The sequence below is a fragment of the Mustela erminea genome, chromosome 8 (genome assembly GCF_009829155.1).
Source record: "Mustela erminea isolate mMusErm1 chromosome 8, mMusErm1.Pri, whole genome shotgun sequence".
In the NCBI taxonomy this organism is placed as follows: domain Eukaryota; kingdom Metazoa; phylum Chordata; class Mammalia; order Carnivora; family Mustelidae; genus Mustela; species Mustela erminea.
In genome coordinates this window covers 44,868,805-44,891,595 of record NC_045621.1, presented here as the reverse complement: position 1 = coordinate 44,891,595, position 22,791 = coordinate 44,868,805, and the positions used below count along the sequence as shown (strand labels likewise).

The window sequence follows — 22,791 nt, the reverse complement described above, 5'->3', positions numbered from 1 at the left end:
AGGAGAGGGCCAGCCTGGAGACGGCTCTCTGCAGGGTCTGGGGCTCTGTGCTGGCTGACAGGGTCTCCTGGCAGCTGGGACTTGCCGACGGGCTTCCGCTGCTGGCGATGCGGTGGGAGTCTCAGCAGTGCGAGTCAGGAGCCTCCAGGCCCCCTGGGCACCTGGGCACAGGACCCCCCACTTCCATCCCCACCGCGCTCATGGCCCTTCCCTGGCACTTCTCGCCCCTGCCTCCCGGCCACCTTGAACCTGCAGGTACATGGGGGGCCGGTCCTTCTCCGGTGTCTCTGGGGGCTCCACTCAAGCTGTGTGGGGTGATCCCACCATGTGCGTGGGCCCCTTCACACGGGAGTGCATTCACTCGTTCATTCCCTCTTTCACTCCTTCTGTCACTGTGCACTGCCACAGGGAGCTCATCTCTGTGCTGGAAATCCCATCAGCACAGAGCTGCCCAACACAATGGCACTGGCCCTTGTCCATGGAGAACATGGAGCTGGTGGCCAGGAGGAGACCTGCGGGTTCTGTTCTCGGGTGGCCTGTCATGCTGCTTCCCAGCTCCACTGCCCTGTAGTAACCAGGCTTTTGAAAGACATCACCACTTGCTCCGGTAGACAGGAGGAGCCCCAGTGGCAGGAGAGCCTGGAGGCTGGAGAGAGAGCAAGTGGACAGCAAGTGCCACAAAGTGCCCTCCAGCACTGTGGACAGAAACCACCGACGGCACCCACAGACTCAGATGGCTGGGGTTGGCCACTGCAGAGACCCTGGGCCAAGACTGGAGGGTAGGGAGTGGTCAGACCAGGGGCTGGGCCAGAGGTCCTGAGAAGCATGCCCTCCCACACCCTGGACAGAAAGGGCAAAGGGCTCCCTGGCCGGAATGGATGTCAGGAACAGAGCAGGGCAAGGTACCAGCCCGCCTCCTGCTTCCCCTCCCTGCTGGGCTCCCCTTGTGCAGACCCTGCCCCCGGAAGACAGTCCAGACCCCACTTCAGAGCATGACCAGTATAGCAGAAGCTGACTTGAGGATGCCCAGCAGGGAACCCACAGTTCAGAAGGCCCCTGTGTGCCTGGAACTCCCAGCGGCTTCTAGGCCTCCGCCTGAGGAACAGAAGCCTGAGGATTATCCATGCCCAGGGAAGCGCTTCTCAGGGGAAAGTGAGTCTGAAACAGGGCAGCTCCGAGGACAGACCTCTGGGCGAGGTGGAGGATACCAGAGGAAACCAGAACTGTCTCACTACCCTGAAAGAGAGGAGCCACCACAGCCACGTAATGTGGACAAGAGCAGTGAGGAGGGAGGAGACCCAGAGCACTCAAGAAAGTCCCATCAGACACCATTGAGGGACTAGAGAGTCCCAGGCCGGGGTAGGTGCAATCAGTCCTCTGGAACACGGGAGGAAGAGAAAAAAGGAGCGTCTGGCGCCCGGGGGCTCCCAGGGAAACTGAAAGGAAGAGAAGAGAACATCTTGGAGCCATTAGGAGCCAATCCCAGAACCACCAGGCGAGCTGTGCCGCCCAGCCCTCTGAGGAGCAGAAGGGACAGACTTGGAACAGCGGGGACCTGGTGAGGTGCGCCAGCTTCTAGGGGAATGCCCCACAACACCAGTGCTGGGCAGAGACTCGTCCCGGCCTGAAGCTGTGGCCCAGCCAGGAAGGGCAAGGAGGAGCAGAAGCCATGCCCTCAGACATCCTTGCTCTGGGCTCCCAGAGGACATACCACACCAGTGCGGAGGGAGGCTCAGAGGCTGCATGCTGGGCCACGGGCTAGAGAGCCAGCCCTGCTGCGTCCATTCGGCTGCCATGACCAACTGTGCAGACAGAGGCTTGTCCACGGCGGGAATCTGTTGCTCACAGTCCTGGCAGCTGGAAGGCTGGGATCGGGGTGCCGCCCGGTTGGTGGAGGCTCTTCTAGATCACAAGGCCTCGCTGTGTCCTCCCTGGGGGCTGAAGGGAGGGAGCTTGGTGGGGTCCTTTGATAAGGCGCCAGCTCCATCCCAAGGGCCGTACCCTCATTGACCTGTCTCCCACCTTGTAATGCCGCCCCCCCAGTGGGCATCAGAAGGGCAGTGTGGGAGCTTTCCTTGGTGGTCACGGAAGTCAGGCCCCCTGGGATGGCAAAGGCAGGTCCAGGAGGCCTCCCTGTTCCCCACGTAGAAGCATCCAGAGCAGTGTGGCTGAGAGCCCACCTGTGGGCCTGCGCCCGGCTCTCCAGGCTTCCTCCTGCCCCTTCCAGGCCCTGCCGCATACACTGGCTGGGGGCTCACTGCTGGCACCCAAGACCTCCATCCCTGAAAGTGGGGCTGAGACCGAGTGCTCAAAAGAACATACAGAGCCACCCACCACTCTGGCCATGTTGCGGATCTGGTCTGTAGCCCACCCAGAGTGTGAGCCGGAGACCCCCTCCAGCCTGTCCTGTCATGGGACGCATCGCCTCCCAGAGACACTTTTGTTCTCCGCTCACATAGGATTTGTGCTCACTACTAGGTTTTGCAAAGCCCAGCCGTTCTTTAGGGTACAACACGGGAGATGAAACCATAAGGAAAAGTGTGGGGAAAGCTGGCCAGAGACAGGAGATAGGTCCCAGCTCCCTGTGGACACAGGTGGACTGGTGTGTTCTGTGCCTTAGGTCCCGGGATCTTTACCGTGTGGATTGCAGCATGCCCCCAAAACGGCAGCTGCAAGGGGACTGGGGAGGGGTTGCCCAGGGCCCTCCCCCCAGCCGTCATGGAGCAGGACTTAGAGGGTGGGGAGATTGAAAAATGGGGCCATAGCTACAGGAGGGCAAGTGGCTGGTGGAGGGCCTGGGGGTTATGGGCCAAAGAGGTGGGAACCTGGCAGAAAATGTCCAGAAATGAGACGGGTGCCATCTGGGCCCAGAGGAAAAGCTCTCTGGTGGGGGGCCAGACGGTTTCAGAAAGGAGCCTTCAAGGACGCAGACAGTGGGGAGAAGGTAAGCAGCCTCAGGTGGAGCTGAGCCAGGAGGTTGGGTGCAGGAGGCCCGCTCCCCAGAGTCCTGCATGACCCATCAGGAAATGCCACTCTTGCCATGGCAACATCTTGGCTTCCTGGAGGGTTCTCCAGCACGGGAAAGGAGCCCGTGGGCCCCGTGGTGTCATCAGTGCTGGCAAGGCACAGAACTAGGAAGCCCCGACCTCAGGGTCACCAGGACCTGGCCAGATGGTCTCACGGTCAAAAGCAGTGTCCGCTGTCACTAAGGCACTGACGTGGGCTCTGTCCCAAGGATATTGTGCAGCATCCGTGGCCCACCCACATTCTAAGTGGCAGGGCTCTCTCCAGTTCAGTTCCTCCTCCTGTGTCTGCGCCGGAGGCCACGTGGCGCTCCAGCCACCCCCAAGAGGCCTTTTGCCCCTGTGTCCTCTGAACTTGAGAAGTCGGCTAGAGAGAGGATAACCCATTTCCATGTTGCTGGGAGAGGCGGGCTCGAGCACACCAGCAGGAGAACGGACTGGGTCTCGGAGCTAGTTTCAAACTTGGTTGAAGACAGATGATAAGGAACGAGAGACAAGTGCCTATGGGGCCTTCAGGGAAGTGTGAGGCAGGTAGGGCCCGGAGCTTTCCTAGCAGCTGACTTCATCGGCCCCTCCTGGGCCCGGGTCAGTGACAGGGTTGCCCCTTCTCAGGTCAGGCCGACATCACTGGTCCCTGAAGCCCCCTCTCCTGTTTCTGGCCACTGTGCCGAAATGTCTTCCCATCATTCTCATCCCTATTTCTCCCCTGGCCCAGACACAGCCTTGCAGTGTATTTCATGTTCATTTCACTGTTGTGAAGAACACGTATGTTTATGTGGTTTACAGCAAGGATATCCCAAATCATTGTTTCCTCTTTCTTTTCTACTAATCACTGTTTAAAACCCCATTCCCGTGGCTACAAGGACACCTAACCGGTTACCTTCTCTCCCCCTGAGATTGGTTTTTAAATGTTTGAAGATTGTCCTAACCAGGAGTTCTACCGTCTGGTCCAGACATAGTAAAGTTGGCGATGATCTCAGGTGTTGCTAACAACCCTAATAGGGCATTTGAACATTGCTGTGTGAGTTGCCCTCCTGTTTTTGTGGAATCCACAAATTTCTAAGCGGTTACCGAGAAGGTCTGCGTGGTCACTGAGGTCATACCCCTCCACACGGCTGGGCTGACAAGGGCTGCATGCACCGGAGGGGTGTGGGGCCCAGCCTTCACGGTTCCCTGGGGTCAGGGTGTGTCTCCTGATGGCAGTCACCTGGAAACAGGGCCTGGTCAGGTGGCTGAGTGGTGCCTGGGGATGCTCAGGGTGGAGAGATGAGCCCTGTACTCCACCCACAACGACGTGAGGAAACACCAGTGCCCTCCCTACACCCGCGGGCCTCCCAGCACACCTCTCAGCAGCTGCCATGATGGGAAAAGTACGGTGGCCTTTCATGCCTCAGCTGCCATCTTTTTCTGGACAGATGTGGCCTCACCTAGGTCCCAAAGCCCAGGAGGCCAGAAAGGGCCAGAGGCCAGGGGCGGCTAAGAGGAGCTTCACTGCCACGGGCCATGGGAGCTGTTTTAGAACTGTTCTCTGTGCAGAGCTCCCTGCTTACCGCCCACCCAGGGGTGCCTGAGAGCCCACCTTTCCTCACTGTTTTGATCTTTGGTTGCTCGATAATGAGCCAAGTCAGGTATCTAGATGATTTACGTTATGTAGACAATATTGACTCTAATTTCAAGAAAACAGAACTCCAGTGTCTTCGCAGAAGCTCTTTTCCGTTCATCTTGGGCAGATGTGTCTAAAGTCCTCCTCACGGACCTGGAAGTTACCTGGGAGAAAGTGCCATGTTCCCGTGTCGGGAAAGTCCGTGACGCAAGAAGAGCTGGTCATGAGACTAGCCCTGGCACCAGGGGCCACGTGGGGCCAGGCACGTTTGCAAGGCTGGGCCTGTCAGGGCCACTCACCGAGCTTCAGTCAATGCCCTAGGCCGTAAGGCCCCTTTCAGGACACGGGACAAAGCAGGACCGTCAGCAGTTTGGCAGCTCTGCCCTCTCCTGCCCTGGACCTGCCCCCCAGCCCGTATTCTCCCTCCTGTTGGCCCCCTGCAGAGGGTCACGGTTGGAATTGGGCCAGCCCCTCAGGGGCCGCCCTCCTCAGCATTCCGCTTCCTGCCCAGCCAGCCCCCCATCCGCTCAGAGCTCTCTGTATTGGCTAACACGAGGGCTCAGCATTTGACGTGAGCACGTGGCAGCGGGAGCCATGGATCCAGGTGGTGACCCGTCAGCAGGACATGGCATGGAGGAGGCCTGGGGGGTAGGGGGCGCAGGAAGAAGCAGCATGAGGACTGTTCAGAGGCAGTGGGGGAGGGGTGGCCCCAGCGAACGTGAGCATCACAGGAGCTGCGGGGGGGTGCATGCCAGAGCGACATGGCCCCTGGTGGCCTGGAGCCTGGTGTGGTCCCTGTCAAGAGTTGGGATGAGATAGGCACAGACTGGGTCCTGGGACCCAAGACTTCTTTCCTTCCGGGGTCTCAGCAGTGGGATTCCTGAGCATCGAGAGCAGGAGCCTGTCTGGATCAGGCAGAAGGTGCTGGGAGTGGGCCTCCCCCTAGAGAACACACAGAGTCTGAAGCTGGCTTGAGGAACTTGCCTGGAGAGCCCTGGGGGCCACAGGGCAAGGTGTGGGGATCAGGGGGTAGCCAGGCAGCAGAGAGGCCCTCCTGGGTCAGCCCTGGCAGGGCAGCAGCCACACAAGCCAGAGTGTCACCCTTGGGGGGGAGCGGAGACTCTCCCCTTTGATAGGTGAGCTTTAGGCTGTTGTCAGCCAGCACAGGGTCACATTGAGGAAGAGGACAGTCCGTGTTTTTGTCCCCAAGGCACAGGGCTGAGCCCTTTGGGAGAGAGGACTTGCCCCTATGTCTCTCGGGCTGGGGAAGGGCTCCCGGATGGCCAGCTCCAACATGGTTTCTTAGCTTCATACCATCCAGGTGGACTCAGAATGTTTATAAATGGGGAGGGGCTGTCACTCTTCACATCCCCGAGAGTGCCCTCGGTGTCTGAAGGGCTCACCGGAGCCTCGAAACCCGGGAGTGTCAGGGCCAGTGGGCCCGCTCCCTGAGGAGCCAAGGTCACTTTCGTTAGCGAGATGTGCTGGGGACACAGCCTTTCGGGTTGTTTCGAGGGATGTATGTGAGCTCCAGCTGGAAGGAGAGGCTCACCTCTGGGGCCCATGCCTCAGAAGAGTGCTACGGCCATGGAGAATTCCAGGTCTTTCCACAGGGGCTGTTCCTCTCCGCCCGAGCCATTCTGCCACCCCCAACACCGGGGCGGCCCCCGCAGCTGACCACACAGTGATGGGTTGGTAGCCTTGGAACCAGTTTTTCCTTCGGTCCGTGGATACATGATCTGTAAGCGCCGTGTGGGCACCCTGTTTCCAGAGCCCATGCTGTGCTCCATGGAGGCGGGGCGCCTGTGAACTTGCTCTCCTGACCTTGGCTGTACTTCTCCCTGCAGGCTCGCTAACGTCCGTGTTCGTCAGGCTGCCCTGCGGTGGTGTTGGGGTAAGTATTTCTTTAATGTGTAAATAATGTCCTGTTTGTTCTCGGGGTCTCAGTGGCCGCAGAAATCTCTGCCCTGTTTTCCGAGGAGTGGATAATTGCTGCCAGGTGTTTTCCATAAACAGGGTCTGGCAGGCGGGGCTGCCCCACGCTCCCACGTGTGGCTTCAAAGGCCTGGGGGCCTGGGAGCATCTGGGGGGCCAGACCTGGGCACCGTCCTCCGGGAAGGTCGTCCGGCCCCCACGCTCACCTCGGGAAACGGGATCTGGTCTGTGGGGTCCCCTCCTCACCGACGGAGAAATAGCCTGCCCGTCGCTCAGTCCAGGGATCTGTCATGCAGTAGAGCAGTAGAGCAAGGGGGTGGGTGGTCCCAGCGCACACCCCCAACCCGTGCCGGCCCAAAGCCGGGACATGGGGGCATGGTGTGTACGGGCCACGTGCAGTGTGCAGAGCTGCTCACCAGGCTGAGCCTGCTGCTTTTCCACGAGCAGTGATGCCCTTAAGCAGACCTGCTCAGGCAGACCCTTATTCTGTGCCTGGCTTTCCCTAACCCAGTTGTGGGTGCCGAACTGGGAAGGATGCTCCCAGGCTGGGCATCCACCCCTGCCGGGGCACAGCCAAGGTCAGGCGGCCCTAGCCAGAGTTCCTTGTTAAGGGAGGGGCCAGAGCAGGCCCCTGGACCTGTTCTTCGAAGTTCTGTGGCGCAGGCGAGGGTGCGGCCAGCCACGGAGAGGCAAGGCAGGACAGACAGCGCGGACGGCGAGGCCGCCTGGGTCGGGGCTATGCAGCAGCAGAGCGCGTGCCTAATTACAGATGGCGGGGTGAGGCTCAAGGTCTGGATTCTGTTATGGAAATGAAACAAAATTGTTTTCTTCCTGAGTCTTTACAAAACTCACTGCTTTGAAAATTATCCCGTCAGAAAGAGAACAAACGGCATTTACTCATACTGCCACCAAGCCCCCTAGAGTTATTTTATTTTGTATTGTAAGTAGGCTGCAATCTCTTAATTCGGGGCAAATTTTTGGCCAGACTTGAAAAGGCTTGGATTCGGCTGCCCTGCAGCCAGTGTGCTGGGCAAGGCAGGATTTATAATTTGCAAATGAAAGCTACAGTCAGGCCCAGGGCCTGGAGCCAGGCAGTCCCCCCACCCCACCCGCATCGTGAGTCCAAGCCCAGCCCCCGCAAACTGACCCACCCCCACCTTCACATCCAGGCGCAGACGTGCTCCGGAGCAGGGAGATTGTGGGACATCCCGCGAAGGCCAGCTGGCCGGATGAATTAGTGGACCATGTGAGCCACAGCGTGTTTCAGGGATGGTCCTCTCGTGGTGGTTTTCCGTCATCACCTGTACGGGGAGGGCGGAGAAGCATAGTGCTCCTGGGGGCGTACCATGTCCCCTATGTGGGGGCCACCCCGGGGGGTCAGGAAAGCAAAGTAGAGTCCAGGAGCCAAAGTGTGGTTGGGAGCGTGGGTGCTCTGGGTAGTGACACGGATGGAGAGGCTGTTCCGCTTTTCCTGGAAGTTACTTTGATTTAGCATTTCGGGTTTGGGATGTCGTTTTCTCCTTAACTGAGCTAAGGAGAGGCTTTGGATCACTATAACTTTTTTTTCAAAGCAAATAAAAGAAACTTCCTCTATGCTCACCTCCTCATGGTCCCTAGTTTCCCCTTCAGGGGACTTGGTATGGTTGGATTCCCCTCCCTGCCAGGGATGTGGCCTTTTGCTGGCCCTGGGTACCCTGGGGCTGTACCCCCAGCTCCGTGGCTCCCTGAGGGCCATGATATGCCCAGAATTGGCTGCCCCAGGTGCAGCCCTTGTAAATATCTGCAGAAGCGGCCTCCATATTTCTTCCTCCTGTTCCTAGTGTTGCGGTGGGGAAGCGTGGAGCTGGCCTTTGCTCTTTCCTCTTGTTGCCACTCCTGCATTAGCGCCCGATCGTACTGCCACTGTGGCCCTCCCGGAGCCTCATGCCCCTGGCACTCAGGGCTGTACCCCGGCCATCCTGGGCCAGGCCAGCAGGGAGCCCGTGGCCAGCCACTGGAGGACTCCAGCCCTGAAGCCTCAGGATGTCTTGATGGGTTTTCTGAGGACAGTGACAGCCTGGGACCCGGTCACGCACTGTAGGCAGGACATCTGGGGGACCTTTCTGCCATGGAGTCAAGCACAGAGAGCCGTCAAAGCATGTGGAGGGTGTCCAGCCTCCCTCCCAAAATCCTCACGTGCTAGGGAGAAATCATCCGGGTAGGTTCGTGTAAACTACCTTCAGTCTTCAGGGGCGCAGCCTCTGGCTGGCCTGCCCCAAACGTCCTCACCCTCCTGGAAGGCGCAGCAGCTGGTGGGAGCCCCGCCCTGCCTGTCACTCCTGCCCAAGGACTGTCACCTTCAAAGTTACCGAGCGGGTTCTGCAGCTGAATTAGCTGGCCCAGGACAGTCGTGTTTGAATGGCTACTTCCCTGAATAGCAGTCCAGTGTACACCAGAGCCAGGCTTTGAAAGTTGAATATTAATGCTGGGGAGAGTCGGCAAAGTGCAGAGCGATCTTTGGACATTTGGAAGCTATTTAAAGAACACAGAGGTTTGGTCATTGAAAAGAATAGCTCTCACAGAGTACCGCTCCTCCGGAAATGGCTTGAACCCCTCATAAATGTATTTTCAGTCATCTTGCTTTGAAGATGAGGCTTCAAGCATTCACTGCAGGAAATCCGTCGGCCCCGCATAATGACCCGTGTCTCTGCCAGGTGGGCAGAGGCCCGTGGGCTTCTGGACAGACCTGTGCAGGCACAGGCTTGGCTGCGTCACCTCTGCGTGGGGCTGCCTGGTCCCTGTCATCCCAGAGCGTTCAGTGCCCAGAGGATGTTGATTTGGGAAGGAGGGGCGCTCACGTAGACTCGGTGGACTCCGTGTTACAGGCAACCAGCCTGTAAACGCATGGCCTCTTCGAACCTTCGCTGGGCTGGGTGCGTCCCCACGAAGGGCACGTGAGCCTGGCCGAGCCTCCAGCGGCCCCATAGTGGGAAGTGGTGCCCGGGTGCCCTTGACCTGGCACCCAGGGTGGCGTGCTTCATCTGGACCCTCCAGTCCTGCCCCCGCTGACTTGCAGAACTGCCTGCCGAAGTTTCTCGGTCCTTAACACCCACAGTAGCCGGAGCTCCAAAAGAAATCTAATGCACCTAAGTAAACAAATACACCACAACACAAACAAATTACCTGGTGTGTCTGTGCCACACACATTTCTCAGTCTGAGGTGGGGTGGCCCCCTAAGAGGGCCCCAGAGGGCTGGTTCCCCCACACCTGTCCCACTCTTGTCGCCAGCACACTCGTCCCACAGCCCGAGCGGCCTTTTAGAGTCAGCGTGAAGTCCAGCCATCCTGCGGGGAGGCCCGATTCCCACTTTGCTTGCATTTCCCTCTGCAGAGAGGGAGTGCTCCCTGTGCTTGCAGTGAAACCAGACAGACGAGGGGCATGGTGACCATGATGCCATTGCTCTGCAAGGACAGCAGGGAGCCCTCAGGAAGGGCATGTTTCATTCCTGCTGCATTTCGGGTTCTTTCCTTATTTAGTAATTTGTGGCCTATTTTCAAATAGGTGGGTGTGTGGCACCATCAGTGTGCTGGGATCTCAGAGGTGGCGCACACGGGCTTGGCAAGCCCCCAACTGTGCAGCCCCTGTAGGAGTGGGGGCAGAGTGGCAGCCACGATGCCACCTCAGGCAGGACCCTTGTCTCGGCAGGTGGACAGTGACACGATATGGAACGAGGTGCACTCATCGGGGGCCGCCCGGCTGGCCGTGGGCTGCGTGCTTGAGCTGGTCTTCAAGGTGGCCACGGGGGAGCTGAAGGTTGGTGAGCACCCTGCAGATCTGGGCCTGGAGAGAAAACTTCCAGGGGCTTCCTGGGCTGGGGGACAGTAATGGGGAGGACAGCTCCTGTCCCGGGGCAAAGGTGGGCCCTGCGGATCCACAGGACCACTCCCCATGTTTGTGGCGTCCACGGGATGGTGCAGCGGCTCACCACGGAGGTGGGGTCTTGGGAACACCTGACACTCTCACCACTGCTGATCCCCAGGAGACTTTGTGTATGAGTGTGTCATCGCCGCTGACTGTAGTAGACGTGCAGACTGAGAAAGGGAAACTAACAGTAATGTCCATCCGAGCGGACGAGCTGCCATCCCAGACCTGCTTCTGCCTCTGTCTCTGGGGCCTGTCATTCTGCAGAGGCACATAAAGGAACCTGGCCCGTCAGGGAGAGGGAGGGTGTCTGCACCGCTGTCTTGGAGAACCATGGAGATACTTCTTGGTGCCCCACCACTGGTCCTCACGTGGCAGTGTGGACCCCGAAATAGCCGTGGTGAAGCCCACTGGGTATGGCAGGCTGATGGGAGCTCTTGTCCACACCAGACGTTTGCAACATGGCGTCCTCCCCATTGGGAAATACGGGCTTGTGAATTCTGTAGCTCTTCCAGCAGCCCAGCCCCATCCTGTTACAGTGTCAGGAAACACTGATTCTTGAGACTGTTAGTAGCAGCGCGCTTCTCGTCAGGAGGGTCCCCTGAGGGTCAGGAGGGGCTCAGGACACACGTCTGCCCAGCTTCTCATCTTCACAGGGAAGATCAAGTCTGGCCCCTGTTGACACCCGTGGGCTCTCCCCACACGCACTTGCTCGTCCTTTGCCTTCATTCGCTTGAGGTGTCAGGTGTGTGTTCACCGGCGAGGACTCGATGAAATCAGTTACGGTCCCCACCGCATCAGAGGTTCCCCCTGGGAACTGCATTTCCCTTGCAGAAGCGTGCTGGGGAAACACTCCGGACCCCTCCCCCACACCAGCAGTCCACTGCGCTGCCTGGCACCCAGGCAAGAAGGGCAGACTGAATCAGGGTGGTTAGGAGAACAGGCCCCCGTAGGGGCACAGGGACCCCCTGAGGGTCTGCAGCCCGCACTCTGAGAACCACTGTGTGGGGCCTGTGCACAGGGATGGGCTGGTCCTGCAGCGTTGTGGGTGCAAAAGGTGGGGCCCCACATGCCTGTCCCTCACCCTACCTCCCGGAGCTGGCCCTGGGGGCACTGTGGCCAACCACGACCACAGAGCTTCCCACTAGTGAGATGAGAGATGCCTACTGAAGTCATTTTCGTGGCAAGGGCTAAAAGCGGTTTACAGACAGCCCTTTAAAGCATCAGTGGCTTCAAGGTCCTGGGGGAGGGGCAGCTTCTCCAGCCTCTGAGAGCCTCCGAGCTGCTGCTTCTCACTAAACGGTTCGCTTGTTTTCTGTGGTTCAAGTTAAGGCCAAATGCGGGCCGGAGTGTGCCTGTATCTTTGTTTGAACCTGCCAGCAGTCCACTCTGTGCTCATTTTCTCACTGACGTGAACCCCTCTTCCTCCCTGTTTCCCCCACCTGGTGTCATGTGCAGAATGGCTTTGCCGTGGTCCGTCCTCCAGGACATCACGCGGAGGAGAGCACACCCATGTAAGTAGACATGTGGCCATGGCAGGCCGGGGTGCCGGGTTCTGATTCCCTTTCTCAAAGGGCTGGGCTACACTTGAGTGAAAACGTGGCTCCAGAGCCTATGGGTTACGTTTTCTAATCGAACCAGGAACTTGCAAACATCAGTCTGGAGAAGTCTCTTCAGCCCTCCCTCTGTTATAAAAAATTGGCCTTAGAACAAGTTCATGTGGTACATCATTGTTCTAGAACATTCTGACCAAACCCCATGTGGCTGTCCAGCTGACCTGCTTATGGTCTGATACGGCTGAGGCTAACCTGACTCTGGGTGGGATTCTGATAGCCCTACTGTGCGCGCACCTGTGGAGCTGGAGAGGCAGCAAGTGTGGCGTGCAGATTGCCCTGGGGAGAGGCACTGGCAGGTAGGGACCCGCCTGGGACAGGGTTCCAGAGACCTGACTCTGGGCCTCACCAGCTGTGCACCAAGTACCTGGGTGCCTGGGCAAGACGCGGCTTCTTATGGGATCTGTGAAACCAGTCCAGCGAGTAGGACGGGCACCGTGGGAGGTGGGAGAGGTGATATCTGGGCTCTCCCCTGAGGAATGAGTAGCTGAGGGTCAGACGGCAAAGCAAAGACCGTGCAAACGGAGCTCAGCTGGGAAACCAGGAGCGCAGGGAGGGGACTCTGGAGCCTGGTCAGGAGCAGCCAGAAGAACCAGGCTGAGGAACCGCAGGCTGAACCTGGATTCCCGAAGGAGCTGGGACTTTCGTTCCCGGGCAGGTGGGAACCCTCTGTCCTCTGCATCCGGAAGTGAGAGCATCGGACCGTGGTTTGAGCAAGGACTCTCCTCTCCAGCGAGGCGGGGGTGCATGTGAGCTCCGAGAGCGGCTTCGGGTTAGCCTGTGCTGCCTTCCCCGAGAAACCCTGGGGCTCAGTCACACCATGACTCAGAACCCTCCCTGAGGGACAGGCTCCTGTGTGCTTCCTTCCTCTGAAGGCAGCTTTCTCATTTGATTCTAAGTTGTTGGATATTCTGGAGCAGGAACCCAAACGGACCCAGATGGAGCACAAAGGAGCATGTTGGGGAAGCTATTGGGGTGTTTGGGATGCACATGCCCTTGCTGCTGTGGGTTTCAGCAACTCAGAGCCTGTCATCCCACTGTGGGGGGCTTGCAGGTTGCTTGCCTGGGTTCCCAAAACAAAACCACCCAGGTTTCCCTGTTTCTGCAGTAATTCAGGCAAGGGGAATGGTCGGGGTTAGAAGATTGTTGGTTTTACTCGAATCCCATTGTTGGCGTGTTTTTGTACTCTCGAAGAAGAGGACTCTGCTATTGCTCACCGGAGCGACGTGTCTCACTGTCGCACATCTGTGTGCCTGGACAGATAAGCAGGAAGCAGGTTGGATAGGTGACCTCGCACCTGGGGAGCGCAGCGCCCCACGGAGGCTGGTCAGCGAGCGGCTGCAGATCGATCCGGGCCAGGGAGCGGGGCGTGCGTGTACATTGTGGAGTGGATTTCTCACTACGGGGCATGGCCATGTGCATGGGGTGGGGGGAGGACATGGGGGGGCCATCTGTCGATTGGTAGTGTCAATTGAGGGAGCTGTGCCTTGAACTCTCCTGGGCCTGCAGACGGTTCTGCCGCACGTTATGTGAAGACCGGTGAGAACCCATCTTCTCCTTCTGTCTCCGCTCATCTGCAGGGGCTTCTGCTATTTTAACTCCGTGGCCATCGCAGCTAAGCTTCTCCAGCAGCGGCTGGACGTGAGCAAGACCCTCATAGTGGACTGGGTGAGTGGGGCCTGTTCCCCAAGAGGGGTGGGTGTTGGGGAGCCCATGCGCTTCCCCATGCAGATAGCGTCCCATGTGCAGACAGGAAGGGGCTTTCTGTTTCCATCAACATTGGATTTGGAGACCTTAACTTTCTGGAAACTACCTGAAATGTAGAAAACAAAAGCTCAAACCTGTCACGAGGACTCCTCACATCCATCAGCTGGTCCTGCCGGTAGCTGGGCCTGGAAGTGTCTGGAAATGGGCCTGTGGTTGAGAGAAGCAACAGAAGGAGGATCCTTGGCGAGACCTTGTTGAGAGGAGGCTTGGTGGGTGGCGGGGGGGGGGGGGCGGGGGGGCGTAGCTGTGACAGCTACGAACTCACATGTCCACCTAAGGGCCTGGGCTACTCTCTCACACGCCAGATGTGGCACTGTGTGTCTCAATTCCTCCTGGCGGAAACCGCCTTCCCACTTCAGCCCGGTGACCCCTTCATGCTCTTAGCCTCCTTCCCTTTTCCTGTGGTGATGTTGCTTCTCACGGTCCCCCTGCCCCAAGAGGGTGAGCTCTAGTTTACAAACGCTGTGTCTAGTATCTGAACTCCCAAAACAAACCTCCAGCTTCTGACACTGGGAATGGACACCAAAGGGGTTCATTTTATTTTTTTCTCCCTATTCAGTTCAGTCTTTATGATTTGATAATTGCCTCAAGGGGAAAAGAAAGCAAATGCCCAGGAAGGATTATCCCACATACTGCAGGGTCCTTCTCCATTTGGGAAAGGCAACACCACACAACCCGGCATACCCAGTAAGATTCAGTGCTGGCCACTGGGCACGGGGCCCTGAGGTGGCTGAGACCCAGGGGCACCAGGGAAATCTGCCCAGGGTTGGCCCTCAGTGGGCTGGAACCTTTGTCCCCGTGAGCCTGGCGTCAAATGCAGTACAGTCCATGAGCACATGACTCACAGCAGCTCGTCCCAGCGCACAGTGTGGCTTGGTGGAAGTTGGTGGTCTTAGGAGAAGAAGACCGACTGGGACACACCTGGGGCCTGTTCCTTCGGTCCCCTCATCCCCGCTCCCTCCAGGCCCTGCTGGAGGTGTGTGCCGGTGCTGAGTCAGCTTTCCCCACTCTTGTAGGATGTGCATCACGGGAACGGGACCCAGCAGGCCTTCTACAGTGACCCGAACGTCCTGTATATCTCCCTCCACCGCTATGATGACGGGAATTTCTTTCCAGGCAGCGGGGCTCCAGACGAGGTAAGCAGGGGCTGCCCACTGGTGCGCCGGGCCGTCGGAGGGGCCGAGGTGGGGCTGCCTGGGATGTAAGAGCACCAGGATGCCCAGCCCTGCACACACACGAGCCCTGGCCTCCTGCTCACGCTCACCGCACACCGTCTCCGGCAGCAGTCAGACGGTATTCCGTCATGTGTGTACGCAGCCTTTATTTTGTCTGAAGTTCAAAGACAGACTGGACCTGATTTCTGGCTCTAATCTAGGCAGACCGAGAGTAGGCATGGGGCACCCCCCTTTCCTCTGGGCCCCTGGGCTTGTCCATCCCTCAGGCGGGGCAACAGTACCTGTCTGGGGCCACACGGGAGGGGGAATTGGGCTCAGAGCGTCCTCCGTGACACCGCCGATTCCCCCGCAGAGCCTGCCCTCCCTGAACAAAGGGGCCCCAGCACCCAAGGGAAGGGTGTCTTCAGATTCTGGGTCTTACTTCTTGGAATGAAGTAGAGAAGGATGGCCTCATTCATGGATTTCTCTGGGTGCCCCCCAGGGCATCTGCAAGGCCCCACTGTCAGTCTTCCCGCGCCACTTGGCAGCTCCCAGAGCTCCCCAACATGCGAGTGGCCGACGGCCCCGCAATCTGTGACCATGCTCCGCTGGGGAAGTCTGCAAGTCAAAGGCCCTGGGGGCTCTGCTGTGGGGCCCCGAGGGTCAGGTGCCCTGATGGGTCTCTGAACAAGGGTCCGTGATGGGAGCTTCTCTCTTCCATGCAGGTGGGCACGGGGCCAGGCGTGGGCTTCAATGTCAACATGGCTTTCACTGGTGGCCTTGACCCCCCCATGGGAGATGCAGAGTACTTGGCGGCCTTCAGGTGAGTGTCCTGGCTTTCTGTCCCGCAGGGCAGTCACGAAGCAATCGAGTGCCACTGCCTCGTCCCCAGCTCTTGTTCCGTTTTCCTGATGTTCTCCAGCCTTGCTCTTCTTCCTGCACACGCGGACACATATGGGCTGTGGCTCCAGTCCCCCTTGTGGTGCCCAGCAGACATGGGCATTTGCACAGTTTGGAGAGATGGGAGCCGGGGTGATGCGCACGGCTCTGCGGACACGTGTGTATGCGTGTCTGCGGATATGTGTGCACGTGGCCGTGCATGTTGAGGCATTCGTGCAGGTGTGCCCATGTGTGCACATGCGTATCTCTGGTGGTGCGACTCCATTCAGGGACTGGTCTGTGAGCATTCTGCTGGAGCCATGGCCCCCTGCTCCATGGGGACCTCTGTGGGCCACAGGAGCCCTCGCAGCATCTCCTGGCTCCTGTCTAAACTCAGCATGGTGGTTGGCTTTGAGCACACGAGTTGCTCTGTGGCTGGAAGTTCCCTTCCCAGCTGCTCCGTGGCTCACAGAAGCAATGGCTCAGGTGTGACGAGGCCGGGGCAGGAGGGTAGCCTCTCGGGCAGGGCGGCCGTATTCCCAGGTTGGAGCCCAGCACCACCCTAGGTGCTTCTCTGCCGAGATCATCCCCTGCATCACTTTTCCTCTTATCTCATTGGTTTAACATTGATGGTTCTTCTTACTCCTGATCAGGAAGGAATATAATTCTGGCAGTTGCTTGTCTAATTTAAGGGAGAGGGACGCCCCCAAATGGTACAACATCTGGAAGTTCGCCAGTGCACACGGTCGCCTGCCAGCAACTCGAGGTCCAGACGGGGCAGCACCAGCAGTGGTGTCCTCCCGGCTGTCCAGGGGGCACCCTGCAGCGAGCACCCCTTTATCCTATCCCCGCCCAAGAGGTGGAAGCCCTCTTGGGGCACCATGGGGCCAGCTCTGGCGTGGGCAGAGGGTGGCGCTGTGCTAGGACTGGGATACAGTGTTGGGGGCGGGGGGCTCTGCATGACCACGCCTGCTCATGGCCAGGCTTCCACGGGACCACGTCCCTTAGGTGCTCTGGTCGCAACATGGGGACACCCGGCTCCGGGAGGTTGTCCTTCAGCCCCAGGGACCCCCCACCCCCACCCCAGACCCCCGCCCTGGGCCAGCCTTTAAGATGAACCCTTCGCTCTGAGTTGCTGTTGACATTCTGTTTTCATCTTTTGCCAAGCGTGTAGACGATGATACCTTATCAAATGAACTTTGTAAAGCTTAAATAGCTCCTTTGAAAAGGAAAATTGTTTCAGGATTGGGGTTTTTTTATTGATTTTAATGTAAAATAGCACTTTGAAGTTTACAATTTATGGTTCCCTGGGTATCGATCGATGGGGAAAGAAGGGTCAGGATCCGCTTTCCCCTTTCTTCTGTGCTTCTCCCCCTGGTCGGGGGGTCCCCCAGGGACAGTGTGTGCCTCGGGGGCAGCACCTTGTTACTCAGACCCGTTGCCTGCCACGTTGCATTTCAGGAGATCAAGCCTGAGATGAAGAAGAGATAAGAAAGGTGCCCCTAATGAAATCCAGAAGGAGCGGCACTTTCTCCCCGGGCTCAGATCGAGGAGAAACGGCAACCCTAATTCAAACCAGCGTGCCGCCAGACGGGCTTTGAAGTCTGCCGAGCCCAGGCGAGGGCTCTAGGCGGACAGACAGCACGGTGCACTCTCAGCCCTCGCCTGCCTGCCGTCTGGGGGCGAGCAGGTCGCCCGTGCCGTCAGGAAATGACACTGGGATTACGTGTGCTTCTAAATCGCGACTTTCATTTAAATGTGATTTTATAAAGTTTATCAAAGATGTCAGAGAAACTGGATATTTGGAAGTGGTAACTTTAATCTTTGAATGAACTGAGATTTGCCTTTAAATTGAGCAGCCGAGCAGATTGATTTCACATCCCCCAACCTTTCAGGCATGACCTAAAGATTGACGCTCTTTCAACTTCTGTTACTTCCATAAGGTGTTTTGGGGGGTGGTTAGGGCAGCTTTTTTTTTTTTTTTTTAAAACAAAAAACAAAAATATTTTTTTGTTGTCGTGGTGAAATGCACAGAATGCTTCCTGTCTTAGCCTCGTGGCACATGCTGTTCAGTGGCGCCCACCGAGCTTACAGCGCCCAGGCCAGTCCTCAGAGGCTCCGCCTCCCGTCTGGGACATGCCGTTGTGAAGACATCGGATGCCAACCCTTGGACTTCATTTACCGAAGGCGGTTATGTCTCTCGAAGGGCATCCAAGTCTTTTCCCATGTGGACGTTTTACCCGGGACGTCCCATGGTGATTAGAAGCAGAGTGCATGCACACATCCAGTCCCATCCTGGAGGGTGGTGCAGCGGTGGGATGGAGCAGGCCAGTGCAGTGATGGGGTGCTGAGACACCTGCCCACGGCAGGACAGAAGCTTCCTGGCTGAATCCTGGAGGAATGAGCCCGGGACAGGGTGTTAGGCCTCCCCATGGGAGGAGCCCTGCAGGTGCAAACCCGTGGGCATGTGGGGCCATCTCTGGGGACGAGAACTGTGGTCCTGTCCATCAGGGAGCATGTCCGGGGCTCTGCCGAGACAACCAACATCTGGCCATTCCATATCTATCTAGTAGGAGCTTTTGGGGGGACTCGGGTCCTAAACACTTGTTGCTTGGAGTTGAGTTCATCAGGGGAAGTCAAGGTCCTGCCAAGAGTGGGGCAGGAACCGCAGAGGAAACCTGGGGACACTGAGGCAGAGAACCCATGGGTATGTGGGGCCACCTCTGGGGACGTGGGCATGTGTCCCAGCACCCCATCACTGCACTGGCCTGCCAGGTTGTGCTCCTAGCAAATTGAGGGGAGCAGCTGGGAGAGGCCTGGGCTGCGGTGTCCGGCCTAGGAGAGACTGCTCCTCGGGCTAGTTGTGGGTCTGTAGGACGGCCTCAACAGGCAGCACTGCCCCTGCTGTTCATCCCTGGTGGTGGGGGGTGGCAGGGAGAGAGGAGGGACGTCCCAGCATCACCAGGGCTGGGTGAGCACTGCACAGAGAGCTGGGAGGCATGTGGGGCCTGGAGCCATGGGGGTGTGGGGTTGGGGCATAGAGGAGATGGGTCGGCCGAGGGCCTGGCCCAGTGTCTGGCCTTGCCCTGGGGGCCTATGCAGTCTCGCCATCCAAAGTGCCCATGGGGTGGGCATCACTGTCGGGGAACAGCTGGAACACAGTGCTGGGTTCCCATTTCTGTCTGTGTTCTGACTCGCTGGAATCTTTGGTGCACCTGGTGGCCTCGGTGATGTGGCACTCCCAGGGCTTTGCGGCCGTGCTGCTCAGAGGCTGGGCCCGCTGTGCAGGTCACAGACTGAGAGCAAACACGCCAGCCCCTCCCGGTCCTGGAAGCAAGGGTTTGCACAGCACACAACAGGAGGAGTTCCCGGTTATCAAATGCTGTGGTTCTTAAGGTTGTGCGTCAGCCACCAAGGGTGCCAGTCTCCTGGGAGACGGGGTCCATCCATTCAGGAGCGGCGGTCATCCATCCTTTGGGCGGTTCCACCTCCCATGAACTCTCCAGCTACAGACGCAAAGCTGCGGCCTCTGCCGTGTGGGCTCTCCGGCACCTCTTGATAGGAGAGGTTTGTTGGCCAGCGGTGTGGACCGTGTTACCAGGGCCCGTGGAGGCCTGGTCTGCCCTCCCACGCCCCCCCAGTGCTCTCTGGCATGGGTGGGCACAGCCCTGACGACAGCGCCATGGACCCAATGGCCTCCGATAACCATGAGTTTGGTGCGCTTTGTTCTGGGCCCAGGTTGGGAGACAAATCAAAAGGCCATTTCCTTCCAGAAACTGAAACCAACTGTTGAACAGGTGACTGTGTTCAGTCTCCCCTGTGGTTTTGGAGACATGTTCGTGCACCCTGCATATTCTGATGTCCGCTGGTGGCTTACGAAAAACCTGCTGTTCGCTCTACGTGCCCCATGAACGTGCCCAGCACGATCACGGCTGCGGAACAGCCCCAGACTGACAGTGGGCACGCGCCTCACTTGCAGATGGTACTCCTGCCACCCCGTCTGTCGTGCCAGCTCGCACCCATCCTGGACACACGGCCTTCCTCCGTGGAGGTGCATGGCATGGCCCGTGAGCTACAGGGGTGAGGGACGGGCTGTATCTGCACAGAGCACACCAGCTGCCTGCCCCGACAAGGCCACAGGAAGGGAGTGGGCAGTGTCCCGGGGCTGCTCCCAGGAGGAGCAAGCAGACAGGCCCAGGCTCTGTCCCTCAGACTGCTCTGTCCCCTAAGGACCTGCCCCACAGCCAGGACACACAGAGGGGGCCTCAGGGGACACAGTGGTGGTGTTGATGGTGGTGTTCCTGAGAGCTGTGTGCTATCTGCTTTCCTACGGTAAGGGCTGCACCAAGTATGGATACCAGCCCATCTCCTCCTGCCTCCGAGGGGACAGTGGACGGTCTGCTGCCTTGGGGAGCTCTCGCCCACCCCCTATGGCCCCAGGCTGCCCTGCAGGAGGTCTGAGATGGCCCCGCAGAAACACTGCCTTTAAAGTGATCGTTTGAGAGAAGGGCTTCTGTAAACATTTAGATCTCTTATCACAGACTAAGTTCTTTGTTAAAATTTTGTTCTAGAAATAAAAGGCAAGGGAGGCCAGATTCACATTTCCTTTGTGACATCTCTGAAGTGTGGGGGTCCTGAGCAGGATGATGACATGGGGTTTCAAGAAGTCCAGCGGGATCAGCCGCATCCAGCCCCCCTTCTTGAAGGTGAAGAAGCAGAGTCCCTCCAGGGGCAGTGACATTTCTCAGGGCTCCCGAAAACTGGCCTGGAGACCGCTCTGCGCACCCAGCTCTCAGCAGCCCTGCAGCCCTTCTCAGCCTACATAAGTGACTGAGAGGACAACCCAGAGGCTTCCAAACCAGGAAACTGGAGTGTATGTGCACATGAGCAGCTCGTGCTTGTGCGTGGCTGGTGGGCCCATGGCCTGTTCACACACACAGACATGGGCTTTCATGTGTTGTTTTGATTGGCTTCGTGGCCATGCCACACAGCAAGTGTAGATGCCAGGGTTTCTCTTGGGGCTAACTTCCTCTAATGATGATTTTAACAGGGCTATTTTTGTAATTTTGTCGGGGGATTAGAAATGGACTAGCCCGGAGGTCCTTCAGAGAACTAGGCCCACCACATGCGCTTGCTGCAAAAGCAGAGGTGCTTTGGGAATGAATCGTTGTCTAAATAGGCATGTGTGGTTGTCACGGAAGGAAGGTCTTGGCAGTGAGATCACACCAAACGCAGGGCTGAAACTGTTGTTCTGCCCAAAGACAAAGCCTCTGTGACAGGAACTCCATTAAAATAATCAAAGAACCATCTGTCTGGACAAGTGTAGACCGAACCTGCTGGCCGTCGGGTGCCCACCGAGGGAAAACAGGGCCTCCCGCAGGAAGGCAGGCCGTGTCTCCAGCCGCAAGGTGAACCTTCCCCGGCTGCTGAGGTGCTCCCCCGTGCTCCCGCCCACACCCGGAGCCTTCTACCTTCCGGCCGCCAAGGCAGGACTGTCAGCCCACACTTCGGCGTGGGCCCTGAAGCGAGCAGTCTGCTTCAGAGACTCTGGGCACACTTTCTGTTGACAGAACCTGAGGACTTCCATAGCATCTCAGTGCACACGAGGAAGCATGCTGCAGTCCAAAGTGGGCATGCACACTAAAGAACTTCCAGAGTCGGCGTGATGGAGTCTAAAGTGGGCCTGGGCCACATCCCACCATTTGAGATTTATAGGAACATACCACGCACACATGTTCACAAACAGGTGTGGCCACTTCCCAACAACAAGGGCAGCGTGAGTCACGGCCCCAGGTCCTGTGGCCCAAGGACGACATTCACTCTCTGGCCGTCGGCTGGAATGTCTGCTGCTCCCTGGTCAGGAGTCACGGGATGTTCCCGCAGCCCCAGACAGCTGGCCCCCTGGCACAGACCTAGGTCTCCTGCGGCCACTTGCACAGCCCGGAACAGACGCCATCTAGAGGCGGCTGCATGAAGTGGGCACGGCCTCAGAGGAGAGGAGAGAGAAGTGAGAGCCATGTGAGGCTCGGGAGCCAACCCTGGCCTGTGACCACCCAGTTGAGGTTCTAGAAGTGAGGTTCTCGGCTGGCCGAGCACCTGCGTGTGAAGCTGGTGCCTGTCCGTACAGCTGACCTTTTCAGTGCCTGACTTGATCAGAGGGGCTTGCTGGCGGGGTCTTCGAGCAACGGGCCATGCCTGTCCCACACCTCCTACAGAGGTGGTTGGTGGGATCCTAACTTCCTGTGTAGCATTCCGGAGTTCCCATCGCTTCACCCCCTGAAATCAGAGGGACTGCTCTAGAGGATCGCAGTCTAGAATCATTCCGAGAGGAGAAACCACGAATTTTTCTTGCATTGGCCAGTGCTGGCGCTTTATGAAGTTGACTTTGCAGACATAAAGGGCGGATTTCAGGGCAAATTTTGTTTTGTAATACAAGGCCTGAGAGACTGTGGAGGCTCTTGTCCCAGCCCTGTTGTGCTTTGGGCTTGGTGTTCCTGCTTACCTGACCGTGGGCCAGGCTGGGGGCCTGCGACCAGCTCTCTGTGTGGGCCTCTGAGCACACGTTTGACCGACTTGAGAGTCAGAGGTGATTCGTGGGACTGTATGCCATTGGAAGCTGTGGGAGTGGGAAGCAGGTCTTTGATGCTACAGAAACCTATTCTAGCCTGCGGGAGATAGGGAGAGTTGGGCTTCCCGTGACCACAAGTGAGAGAGGAGGCCCACGTGTCCAGGGTGCATGGGTGACAGTGAGCTCCCTCCAGGCCCACTGCAGGCACACGGCCCACAGGGAGGAGGGAGACTCTGGAGTCCAAGGTGGTGGGTTCAAAATCAAAGAAAGCAAGCGTAACTGAAAGATGAAGTGTTTCAGCTTCTCGTTGTGATACTTACACAGAGCTCAGAGCACGCATTTGTAGGAC

The 22,791-nt window shown here is 58.1% G+C and overlaps 1 protein-coding gene across 9 annotated transcripts in view; it reads left to right on the top strand.

Moving 5' to 3' along the window:
• Positions 1-22,791, top strand: part of HDAC4 (histone deacetylase 4) — a 288,152-nt gene that overhangs the window by 246,116 nt on the left and 19,245 nt on the right. For all 9 annotated transcript variants that reach the window (XM_032355373.1, XM_032355375.1, XM_032355374.1 and 6 more), the window contains 6 exons: positions 6,474-6,520; positions 10,246-10,353; positions 11,920-11,975; positions 13,655-13,742; positions 14,858-14,977; positions 15,721-15,818. In XM_032355373.1, coding sequence (XP_032211264.1) covers positions 6,474-6,520; positions 10,246-10,353; positions 11,920-11,975; positions 13,655-13,742; positions 14,858-14,977; positions 15,721-15,818 — 517 coding nt within the window. The remainder of the gene's footprint in view (positions 1-6,473; positions 6,521-10,245; positions 10,354-11,919; positions 11,976-13,654; positions 13,743-14,857; positions 14,978-15,720; positions 15,819-22,791) is intronic.